Source organism: Toxorhynchites rutilus, chromosome 3, assembly GCF_029784135.1.
Source record: "Toxorhynchites rutilus septentrionalis strain SRP chromosome 3, ASM2978413v1, whole genome shotgun sequence".
NCBI classification, from domain to species: Eukaryota; Metazoa; Arthropoda; class Insecta; order Diptera; family Culicidae; genus Toxorhynchites; species Toxorhynchites rutilus.
In genome coordinates, this window is record NC_073746.1 from 8760255 (window position 1) to 8772727 (window position 12473).

The 12473-nt window shown below is 39.7% G+C and overlaps 1 protein-coding gene across 2 annotated transcripts; it reads right to left on the minus strand.

The window, feature by feature from the left end:
* Nucleotides 1–4855: 4855 nt before the first annotated feature.
* Nucleotides 4856–12162, minus strand: LOC129776722 (class E basic helix-loop-helix protein 23). Of its 2 annotated transcripts, none has more exons than XM_055782527.1 (5): nt 11756–12162; nt 11036–11681; nt 5706–5939; nt 5376–5636; nt 4856–5318 (listed from the first exon to the last, which is right to left on the minus strand). In XM_055782527.1, the coding sequence occupies exons 3-5, from the start codon at nt 5924–5926 to the stop codon at nt 5120–5122; spliced, it is 681 nt and encodes a 226-aa protein (XP_055638502.1). In that variant the 5' UTR covers nt 5927–5939; nt 11036–11681; nt 11756–12162; the 3' UTR covers nt 4856–5119. The 2 variants fall into 2 exon arrangements, with proteins under 2 accessions (XP_055638502.1, XP_055638501.1); XM_055782526.1 differs by having other exon boundaries at nt 5376–5645; nt 11756–12157.
* Between the last annotated feature and the right edge of the window lie 311 nt (nt 12163–12473).

A 12473-nucleotide genomic window follows, 5' to 3' on the forward strand; every position in this document is an offset into this window, starting at 1 on the left:
GTTTCCGAGGGTATACGATAAAAGCTAACGCGAACATTTTCACTCATATTCGGGCAGCCTTTCACTGAGCAACACATTTTTAATGTCCACTTTTCCTGATATAACATTTCTCCGAACGAAATAAAAACAAACAAAGTCACAGTCACGTAAATGTTTACTCCTGCGATTTGAAAACATTCGATGAAAAGTGAAACGAACAGTTGCCAGATGATTTTAAAAAAAAAGTCTGTAAAAATATGTGAAAGTCTGTTAAAATGTGGAAATGTCTGTAAAAGTGTGCGAATCTGTAGAAATGTCTTTTAACGTTAATTTTCATATAGCGAATTCGTTTTTAAAACTGAGTCAGTGCCAAACTGACTCTGTAATAAAAAAACCTTTTCAGTTTCACGAATGCGGTGGTTTGTTGGTGTGCGTTATATAGTTTGATTTGTTTATATTAGCTACGACAAATGTACAGTGTCGACATCTGGTGACGATATTCGTGCTTGGGAGGTAAATTATTCTCTATCAGATCAGAAGGACCAAGTGCACTGTAAAAATATAAAAGTTTGAATGAAAATTTTTACTTCATATTGTTTGATTCCCTAACACATGTAGTTCTAACACTCACTTAACCATTTGTCAATGCATTTCCTGTTTGATCCACAAATAATTACTATTATAATATAAAATCATCATTAGATCATGATTTTGAAAGCAGGTTTATTCCACCTGAATATCCATCATTATTTCCGCCTCCCAATGAAAGAACACGTAGCTTAATGCTGTCTACTCGAATATACTCTTCAAAATCAGAATCCGAATTGGATTACGATTCCAAAAATACAAAAGCAAAAGCAGTAGGTTTCATAGTCTTTATTTTCAGATTTTCCAAAACAATACTCGGAACTTGACAGTTCAGTATAGTTGTATTGGTGAACCCGAGTGCCAACCCGTGAAACATCTCAGTGCGAAACTAACAGCTTTCGGGGCGAACTAGTGCGACACTGAGTGCGAAACTGAGTGAATAAAAAAACGTTTTGACAGCAGTTAGTGCGGCACTAGGGTTGAAACTGAACAAAAACGAATTCGCTAATAGATTCATTCATATTTTGTACATCGCGATGCACTTAAGATTGTATTTTGTATATTATTGAATATTTTGTATATGTATATTTTGTATATATACAGCCATACCATGCCAAACCGATATAGTGGTTCTCAGATTTCGATAAAAAGTAGTAGTTTTGTTCTTTATCGCAAATGATTAGACCCTTTTTTTAATATTTTTTCGTTAGGGTGACCATTTCCATTTTAGGGTGGTCCGAAAAATATTTCTTTTCTCACTTTTTCCCAAAACTGACTTTCTTTCTTTAAAATTCATAATTTCAGAGCCACTGAGCCGGTTTAGATTATCGGCATATCTAAATAAAGCCAATGAGCTAGCTTTTTATTAAAAAATATCGAATTTGCAAAAAAATGGATTTTGTTTTCGTAATTATCGAATGCGTTTGTTTTTTTATTGTTTTCATGGCTTTGGACTAAGGGGCGTTATATTTTTTATGTTTTTCTTGAAAGATGAGGCTGTTTTACATAACATATCTCGATTAAAGAGATGCTTTTTTTTCGTTTTTGAGATATGATTCTTCAAAGTTAGGTGATTTGAGATATGATTCTTCAAAGTGTGGTCCGAAAACTAATTTTTCCCCTTGAGAACGCATGGAATGGCTGTATGTATATATATACTAGCTGACCCGGCGAACTTCGTCCAGCCCAAAATTATTGTTTTGATATGATTTCTTTAGAACGAATTTCTAAACTTTTCCTCATCATAACATTGCTCTATGGGTAGAATACAACAAATACAGCAAAATGAAGATGGCTCAAAAGAGACCTTTCCTTCATCGGATTTTGCGATTAGCAACACATTTGGCCTTCCATTTTGACAATGTTTATTCATATAGATAGATGGATAGAAGATATAGGAATGCGTTGTTTTGCATGAAAATCCATTTCCACTTTCGAACAAAGATTAACTTCGCTAGTGCAAATATCGAGTGGCCTAACAACGCTCATCATGTTGTAATTTTAGGTGATATGGGAATTCAATTTTCCAAATTTTCCGACATTCTTTCAGAGTTTTCCGATTTTTTTTTCGGTTTTGCTCTCCACTATATTGATCTACGGGAAGAGACAAATACAACAAAATAAAGAATGCTAAAATCGGGCCATCCCTTCTTCGGGTTCTCCGTTTACGAACAGATTTGGCTTTCCATTTTTATTTATATAGATAGATATAGGCTTACAATGCGAGGTTGAAGGGATGCTCATGAACTGGGATGAAACGATCTCCGTTATTGCTTGGATGTAGTCAATCTTAATATTACTCAAAGATGTTCAGTCAGGGCTTTGAGAATCCACTCATTGTTGTTTGCTCAAAAGAGACCCCTCTAGGAGAGTCATTTTTAAGGAAATTAGCGACGCACATGTTGCCGTCCACACGTTTGCTAAAATATGATTCGCTTGGCGCCGGTAGCGCTTATTCGGATTAGTTTGTTGCCAGTCGTTTTTGACATTATCGGGCAATTACAATCTGTTAAGTTTTACCCATCTCATCGATAGTTCTCATAGGTTCTCGACTCTGTTCCCTTACAGTCATGAAATTTCGAAGTGTAGTATAGTAAATGTAAAGCATGTATAGTAAATTAATGCAATTTTTCATTCATCGTGAAGAATCGTATCGTCTCTTTCGCCCGCAATGATGTCAGTGCAAAAGTACTTATGAAATTATAAAAAACGTAGACGTGTACAAGTTATTGTTACCAAACAAAACACCAACAGAATGCAAAAAATACTGAAGTATTGTCGTCGGCCACTGAGCGATACTATGCTCACGACATCACTGCGGTGCGACCTATTTTGCGAACGTAACCACTGTGGTTACGCCGGACGGCAAAGTGTTAATGAATGACTCAAAAAATAGGTCTAACGTCATGTGTTTTGATATAAACTAAATATGAAAACTGTTTATTTATCAAAACTATGGAAAAATATCATACGGTGATTAAAATATATTTGATGTGATGAATAGAGCCTCTCATTTTTCATAAACCTGTGAAATATTGTTATATCCAAAAAGTCTGCAACAAAAATTAAAAGTATTTTACAGATATGTCTGTGAATTTACAAACATATCTGTAAATCTGGCAACATTGGTGGTATGAGAATTTATTGCAAGAAATCACTTGAAAAAATGCATGGATTTGCTTGAAAATGAGGTGAATTGAGTCCACACCACTTAGTAACGAACCGCTTGAGTTCAGGTTTTGAATGAATTTTCAATGCACCACTCCACTCCAAGCACTTTAAGTTTTTTGAAGATATCTCGTGGTCCCGTTTTTCGAAAACAAAATTATAAACGGCGCACTAACACCCAAACGATATAATTTCCAATCTCACGCGTAATGTTGACATTTGAATACACGTCAAAATAGAGCCACTCAATTTATCAATTTTGACCAAGACGGTTTAGAAAATTGGTGGCAGTTGCTATGATTTACACTGTACTCATCAGTTGTACATGAAAAAAATTATTATTATTAGGACCAAATCAAACTAAACACTAACGTGGTGTCACAACTTTTCTTGCTTGTTCATTGTATAGAGCGGGGGTCTGGCAACACTATTTCAACCAACACAAACTAAGCGTAGGCAGCATCAGCCAGGGTTTGCACTCAGGGCTCACGTATTGTTTACTGTTTGGAGTAGAGCAAGACGGGTCGATGGTACCAAGACGGGTCTATGGTACTAGGTGAGGCCGTTTCGTCACTAAGTTGGTTAGGGGAGCGGTATATAAAAAAGTACGGAAGAAGGCAGAAGGGGATTTTTTTCCTTGAAGCGTGAAAGAGACAGACTGATCACGAGCGAGCTTGGGCACAAGCGTATTGTGTTTTGTTTACAAACAAAACACAGTAGACTTCCAAGATGGCTGAAGAGTGGTTTTAGCAAGTTAGCCCACCTTAGAATATACTTCTACGCGCCTTGGATGGTACTAGGTGAGGCCGTTTCGTCACTAAGTTGGTAGGGCAAGACGGATCTATGGTACTAGGTGAGGCCGTTTCGTCACTAAGTTGGTTAGGGGAGCGGTATATGAAAACAGCACGGAAGAAAGTAGAAGGGGAATTATTTGCTTGTAGCGTGAAAGAGACAGACTGATCACGAGCGAGCTTCGGCAATAGCGTATTGTGTTTTGTTTACAAACAAAACACAGTAGACTTCCAAGATGGCTGAAGAGTGGTTTTAGCAAGTTGGCCCACCTTAGTATATACTTCTAGGCGCCTTGGGTTAGGGGAGCGGTATATGAAAACAGTACAGAAGAAAGCAGAAGGGGATTTATTTCCTTGAAGCGTGAAAGAGACGGACTGATCACGAGCGAGCTTGGCCACAAGCGTATTGTGTTTTGTTTACGAACAAAACACAGTAGACTTCCAAGATGGCTGAAGAGTGGTTCTAGTAAGTTGGCCCACCTTAGGATATACTTCTACGCGCCTTGGAGTAGAGATTGGCGAGCGCCCACGAGCTGCTCATTTGAGCCAATTCGTCAGAATGAGCATATAATCCACGGTTTTTTTTTATAAATGAACCACGATTCAAAAAAGAGCCGCGGTTCAAGAGTATCGGCTCAAAAAAGGGTTAGGCTACTCACTAGGCCCACTAGGGGGGAATTCCCCACCGGTTGAAAATCACTGGTATAGAGGCTTCAAACTTAAAAGTTCATCCGCGTTCATGGTGTTGTGACAACAGTTACTCGACAGTCGACATGGGCTTCACGTTTACATGGCTTCAGGGGCTTCAGCATCTAGAAAACGCATATCTGTAATTGCATCTACTACACTTTATTGATCATTCTAAATATATGAAAATGTTTTGGCAACTGTTGCATTTTGTTTCTGCTTTTCACAAAAATGACTAGTATCGAAACTTATTCCTAACAGGATCGTTTATAAATTTCCATTTGTCTTACTACAAAGTATGATCCTACTACTCAAATGACTAGCATAATAGTTCACAAACGTTTGCTTAATAATTGTGGGGGTTATAGAACATTTGGCATTCGGGGGAAAATTTCAGAATTCTATGTTCACGGGTTTGATGGAGGGGGAGCGCTTTGCTGGTGATGTTGCTGCTGCTGCTGCTGTTGTAATTGTTGTTGCGCTTGTTGTTGTAATTCGTGCTGTGGAGTTTGAAGCAATTGTTGTAACTTCAAAGCGGAAGGCATGGTTCTGAAGTCGATCGCGGGAGCTCCCGCTCCGGCTGCACTTTGTATGTAAGCCAGCAATCTACAGGGAAAAGTCAGATGACAAAATGGTTTTGTGTGTTGTTTCGATCATCCTTACCGTCGCAACTCATCCAACGCATTTGCCTGCATCAGGATGTAGTTTTTGGCCAGCAGCAGGGTTGCGATCTTGGACAGCTTCCGCACGGATGGCGAATGTGCGTAAGGAATCACGCTTCGCAGCTCATCGAGCGCGTCGTTCAAATCGTGCATCCGGCGTCGCTCCCTAGCGTTGATGTTCAGTCGCACAGACTTACCCTGGCGGTTCTTTTGCTTCCCCGCGGCGACCGGTGCTGTCTGGTGGTGGTGAGGCGGTGGCGGACTGAAATGACTTTGGTTCGGTAAATTTAAATTTGTCCAAGACAGTTATGGTAACAGTTTTTTATGATACCTTTCTGCGCTCCCTGAAGGGCGGTTTTCGTCTGTTAACGAGGTTGATGCTGAAGCGTGTGGTTGGGCGAAGAAACCTCCCAATCCGACGGTTCCCAATGGGGTTCGTCTACCAGGCACGCTTTGCGGAGGACTCGGTGTCGGTTCCGGGTGAGTATGAGAATGCACAGAGCTGCCGGCTGGAGGGCCCAGATGGAAGTTGAAGGGATTGTGGGGATCCATAGCTATGTTCTGTCTGTAGAGTAGAAATAAACGAAGCTTATAGTTGATTTATTCTACCTATAGCTTGCCCGTTCGTTCTAAGGCTACGATGTACTTTTCTCAGATCCTGCTTCATCAAAAAAATCCCAATCCAATAAATTGTTCCTAAAATCACTCAACTCACCAAAGGAGTACTGAGAGACAGTCAAGTAGATGCTGGAAAGAGGTGGTATCTAGAAAAATCTTTATTTCGGTCTCTCATAATTTTTAGCACAAACTAAATATCCGCAGAGGATTTTTTGCATGAAGATCCTAACGAAATCGAGATTTATTCATTGTTAAGGCTGCCACTTCAATCTTTGTTTGGTAACGCATAAAATAAACAACAATGTGTTTATGTGATCTACGATATAATTTCCTTTGCAAATCACGACTTCACGTCCGGTCGCTCAACAACAACAAAAAACCGCGTCCAAGGATAATGGGGAGAGTCAGTTTGTGTGGAAAATTTACTCCAAGGCGCTTTATTGTTGGATCGGTACATGCTGCCTTCGCTCTGATATGGAGCGCTACATCAAGTAGTAACATTCCTAATTCTGGTCGAAGCGCGGAGGACATCATTGGATGCGCAACCGGATAACTCGACCGAGGCGGAGGCGTCGGTAATCAGCCAATCCGCCAAGGGGAATAGACAAAGGTAAAGATCCTTCGACGAAGGCGATCGATAGTGGCAAGAATGAAAAAGATTTGGCGATGGTTTCGAAACCGGTTGACAGTGCTACGAACGTGGCTATTTTAGGTAAATTTCGACTTTTCTGTGTAGTTAGATGTGTGAAAGATGTTTGGAATATTATCAATAAAAAATTTTTTCTTACGGCAGATTTGATGTTCTTCTGTCAGTTTCGATTGGGATTTCCAGTGAAAATAGGTAAATGCTTAATTATTTTAAAAATGTTTGCCACTTTGTTACGCAATTCGTTCTATTTTGTAGAAATATCGCTATTCTGTGTGGTTGTCATATTTGACAACGTATTCGCATAAGAGCCCCCGCAGACTGCATACTTTTTATCGGCAGAAAATTTGATCGAGTTGGCCTGTTAGTGCAAAAACCGACCCAACTGAATCGGTATAATGTGCGCATATGCATATCTCTCCATACTGATCAAACTATCGGCCGTGAAACAGTCTGCAGTCTGCGGGGGCTCTATGAGACACCCGTAACCAGCGTAAGCCACATCAAGGAAAACGAAGAACGTGCGACATGCATTATCGAGGATTACTGTTTTGATGTCCCATCCGAGTACGTACGACGTGGTGCCGATTTGAGGAAGCAGGAAAGGGAAAGGAAAACCTACAGGAAACGCTTTTTCAATAATTTTATAAAATTAAGAATAGAATAAGAATATTAAAAAGAATAAAACTATTCGCAATACAAAATAATTAAAGGGTGTGTCACATCAAATTGCATCACGGGAAAAACGCTGTAGAAATTTAATTTTTAGGAATTATATCTTCAGCTTTCGCTTATAATCAGATAAGAGTGTATAGATCACGTTGGCCATGCTTCACTGTCAATTTTTCGTAAATTTGGAAAAATGTCGTCGAACGAAAAAGAGCGTCGTGAATTAATCCTGTGCACTCATTTCGAGAATCCAGAGTTGTCACATCGGGACATCGGTAGGATGCTGGGAATCGTCCAATCCACGGTCAGCAGAGTACTAAAACGATACTTCGAGAACCTAACCATCGACCGGAAGGTGAAGAACGGCAAAAATGGTTGCTCCGTCAGTGAAAAAGATCACAAGCGCGTAGTTAAGCAGTTTAGACGTGATCCGAGAAGTTCGGTCCGGGATGTCGCCAATAAGCTGAATTTGTCAAGTTCATTCGTCCAGCGGACCAAGCAGTGGGAGGGCCTGCGTACATACAAGGTTCAGAAGGCTCCTAACCGCGACGAAAGGCAAAACATGGTGGGGAAGACGCGAGCCCGGAAGCTGTACACCGAAATGCTGACGAAGCCGCATTGCCTGGTAATGGACGACAATACCTACGTCAAAGCGGACTTTCGTCAGCTGCCGGGCCTGCCGGGCCTCCGCATAGGACAAATTCAGCGTTCCGGAGGAGATATCCAAGTTTGCCAAAAAGTACATGGTGTGGCAAGCGATCTGCTCTTGCGGAAAGCGGAGCGCCCCCTTCGTGATGACCGGCACGGTAAACGGGCAGGTTTACCTTAAGGAGTGCCTACAGAAGCGCTTACTACCACTATTGAAGCAGCACGAGGGCCCGACCACCTTCTGGCCGGATCTCGCTTCGTGCCACTATTCAAAGGACGTGTTAGAGTGGTACGAAGCCAACGGGGTCACCTTCGTGCCAAAGGAAATGAACCCGCTCAACGCGCCGGAGCTTCGCCCAATAGAGAAATATTGGGCGATTACGAAGCAGGTCCTCCGGAAGAACCCAAAAGTTGTCAAATCGGAGGCGGACTTCAAGAGAAAATGGATTTCTGTTCAAAAAAAACTACAACCTGACGTTGTACAGAACCTTATGGACGGGGTAAAGAGGATGGTGCGAGCATACGGGCTTGGGCTCGAAGTATGAATAAAAAGAAAATGCCAAAAGTTGTTTAATAGTTTTTATTTTACTGTCTAAAATTTTCAAAAAGATCGGTCTACTGGGCGAATTTCTACAGCGTTTTTTCCGTGATGCAATTTGATGTGACACATCCTTTATTTGAAAAAATATCGTCATTATCCAACCAATGGAGGGCCAACAAATCAGCCATTACTAAGTTCGAAATTGAGCCAACATTGGACTTACAAACTGTAGTTTTGTTTGACATTTATGCCTACCAATTTTTATTCGTAGGATGTACCAATGATTAGTAGGGTAGAATATGACTAACGAATTGGTAATATTTATCAAAAAATTGGTCATATATACTAATTATTCCTCTCAGTGTAGAAGTTACTAGAGTGAGCAATTGAATGCGCGTTTCATTGGTTGAATTCGATTCCATCCGGGAAATACGAATACAACAATAACAATATTATTATAATGTTTATACCATACATTTCATTAATTCATAGTAGTACGGATGGTTTGTACTGCAGTTTTTTGCGAACCCCGTATAATAGGTATTTGTTATTGTTGTCAATTCGTCTTTAAATCGTCTTTAAGTTTGATCTTCATTCAATAATTTATCCGCAAGTTGGACCCCGCAAGAAACTCTGAAACGTTGTGTTGAGCGACGAATGTGTTAATGAGAAAATGTCAATTTGGGCGATACCAATCTAGTTCGATGTACCGTTCAGAATCATATTCCGGACAGCATCATATTTCGGACACTTTGTTCTAATATCTTGAATTGCTTAATGCACAGATGATATAACTATAAAATTAATACCACAATTGCTGCTCTAGAGTAATCTCTTGGTTTCACTATCATTTCATATGAGAACTACATTTGAATTATAACATAATCGCCAAAAGTCTGACAACACTACTCATTATCGTTTGTGTTTGACGTTTGCTTAGCGTGAGCACGTAGAATTTACCCGTTCTTCAATATTTAAATTTCTCCCGTGTTTCATCAGTTCTCATCATCGTTAACGGTTTACTGTGATTGCTTGGTAAGTGTTTCGCAGTTGATTATAAAATATAATCAAGTGTAATGTAATTTTCGTCCAAAAAATAACAGAATAAAGTGTCCGAAATTTGAATTAATTCTGTCCGATATTTGATTTAGTGTCCGAAGTTTGATTCTTATTCGCTTCATTTGAAAAGCATTTTATTCGATGATTTTTTTATGTTTTGAATCAAATAGGTACCAAAGTGGAAAGCTTAAGAGCATATTGAACAAATTTATTGAAAATATCAACCAAATAATACCTGTGCATAAAGCTTAGATCTATTTTCTGCATCATATGCCTTAAGCGTCCGAAATATGATTCGGAACGGTACTGGGAAAAAGGTAATGAAGATGATAGAGTTTCGAGCGACATAGCATGCGCTGCCATAACTATTTCTCAAATAGTGAAGTCAGTCGTTGTGTTTATCTTTGATTGCCCACCGCATCCATGTGAAAATGCTATTTTCAGGAAGTAATTTATCAATTAAAAACGTACATTGTTTTATAGTTCCCGCTGAATATAAGGCTAATGTGATAGCGTGCAGTGAATATTTGTGAAATCACAAATAGACAAAAATATAATTTTCTTACTATTAACTGATTACATTTATTGGCTTAAATGGTTTTGAATAGAAATTAATGAAAGCTTTTAAGTGCGCAGGATAAACATACATCATCATATTTGTAGTTCTGAGCTCTAATGTAGGTGTCGCATGAGCTAATTCAGTTTTGCGTAAATTCGTCAATAAAAACATGAGCTACCCTGATTTCTTCCTGATTTTAATTTCCATTTTTCCTGTTTTTTCAGAGCTATAGTTGATAACCCTGGTGAAACAGAGGAAAACTTCACCCAGTCGGGTATAGAAACACTATTTCAGGAGAGAATTTTATAGAAAATTACGACTTTGGTCAAATTGCTTGTTGAAACAATCGTAAATATGCAACACTCTAACTTTCTTACCATATACTGATCACATTTAATGGTTGAAATGAATCTTAATAGAAATAAAATGAATAATCACGACCGAATCTTGCTTTTAGGTGCGTAGAATAAACATACATCATCACTTTTGTAGTTCTGGGCTCTAATGTAGGTGTCGCATGAGCAGATTCAGTTTTGCGTAAATTCGTCAAATACAGACAGTAAAATGCGTGATGTTTCGTATAATTAATCAGGCTCCATCTAGGTCTCAAATATCTGAAACACAATCCTATTGGAATCACATAGGCTTGTGTCCCGAATGTAAAAGAAAAATGCAGCAAACATGTTTGTGTTCCAAGGGTCGACAAATAGATGGCGTCTTACCACCCCCTTCAAATCTTTAATACAATCAAAAATTCTCGACCCTCTAAATATCTCAAAAAGAGAGTAAAAGACAGAGAGAATCCTTTCGCTTAGGCCGATACTGAGATAATCATATGAACGAGCAAAATGGGATGCTGCAGGTACAATGGAAGCACATAAACACAAGTACACAGCTTACTAAATGGATGAATATACATACCACTCCGATAGGATTCTTCTCGATGACACTGTGTGACAGTCAACCCTTCCGTTCTAATTCGAGAAGCGCCGCGAATAAAGCGTGTGATGGAGAGAGGTTTTCCACAAAATTTAATTTTCCAGCCTCATTCCTCGCGTCGGGATGCTCGACTCTGTTAATGTTGTAGCATCAAACGTTCTCCGCGAAACGATGTTGGGTTACAAAACACTTGATAAGTTTTCCGCTTCCACGCTGGCTTTCGTCTGTATTCGCCAATAACTCACTGACGGGCAAAACTTTCCTTCTTTTTTGGTGCGACCACCGTCGAGCTGTTTTCTCATCCGCTTACGGAAGGACCACCTCGATAATGATGGTTTTGCGGTTTACTTCAATCCCTGTGCCTCTGGTGCTCTGGTTGTAATTGTTGTTTCACAATTTCGGGTGATCACCAGTGATGGCGCCGCTGTCAGCCATTTGGCTCGTTTAGGGTATTTAAACGAAAGCTCCAGGGAGTGCACACATACAAACGTACAAGGTCCTTGCCGTACGTACGTGTGTGTGTTTGGTTACAAGGGTTGTATTTGCCTTTGTCTGAACTTTTGTTTGGTTTTCCGTTGCCGCTCCGATCCACCGCCAGATGCTGGATGCTTTGAATGGAGCACAGACCCTGATTTACGAAAAACCGAAATTAATTAGTTTGCTATTTGTTTTAATTAATGAATCCTTGAACAAATACTTTACTTTTTGGTGGCAGGCTAGCCTGCCAGTAGTTGATGAACCTTGTGTATGATTTTATCGCGGAGGTAACGTAAATGCCGAACCGAACACCTCTCCCCACCAGCAACACATGTAATATTTATAACAACGATAACAACAACTGAACTACAAAAACTAGTTTCATCACTTCTCGAGGGAGAGCGCAGATTTTTTTTTGAATAGCATCCTTTTGTGGTCCTGCAGAGGTGTTTGTGTGCATCTTTGTGGAGGTTGGTATTGGTGCCATAATGTGGCGCGCGTAATAAATGTAGTTGTCGATTTTATTATGTGGATTCCTCGCAGTTGGTAAATGATCAGATGGTGTGAAAGGAAAACTACGCATGAAAAAGCATTTTGTGGGTAGTTGGACTCCTTACGCCGCGGGGAAAATGAGGGTAAACGATTTTTGTGCTGCTTGAGCGGATGCTGGCGTTGTTGCTGGTAATTTGTATGTTGCCATCGTTGCCAGAGAACACAATAACCATTCAAAATTGATTGAAAGGAGACGGATTTCGCGCCAACTCGTCTATGGGATTGGCATGACCCTCTCAGAACTTAATGAAACTTTATGGGCGTGAAGACCTTACCTGAGTAAACAATTTAATGAAATGATAGATAAATGGTAGATGAATAAGTGCCCTATAACTCTTCCATACATTGCAACTTGTGCATATTTAAGACAAAAAAAAACAATTTCTAACAA

What these genes read in the sequence shown, in the direction of transcription:
- LOC129776722 (XM_055782526.1), bottom strand. Translation starts at nt 5,926, where the DNA reads ATGGATCCCCACAATCCCTTCAACTTCCATCTGGGCCCTCCAGCCGGC. An exon ending in CCTTCAGGGAGCGCAGAAAG is followed by an intron (nt 5,646 to 5,705) that starts GTATCATAAAAA and finishes ACCGAACCAAAG; the next exon opens with TCATTTCAGTCCGCCACCGC. An exon ending in GCGTTGGATGAGTTGCGACG is followed by an intron (nt 5,319 to 5,375) that starts GTAAGGATGATC and finishes TTTTCCCTGTAG; the next exon opens with ATTGCTGGCTTACATACAAA.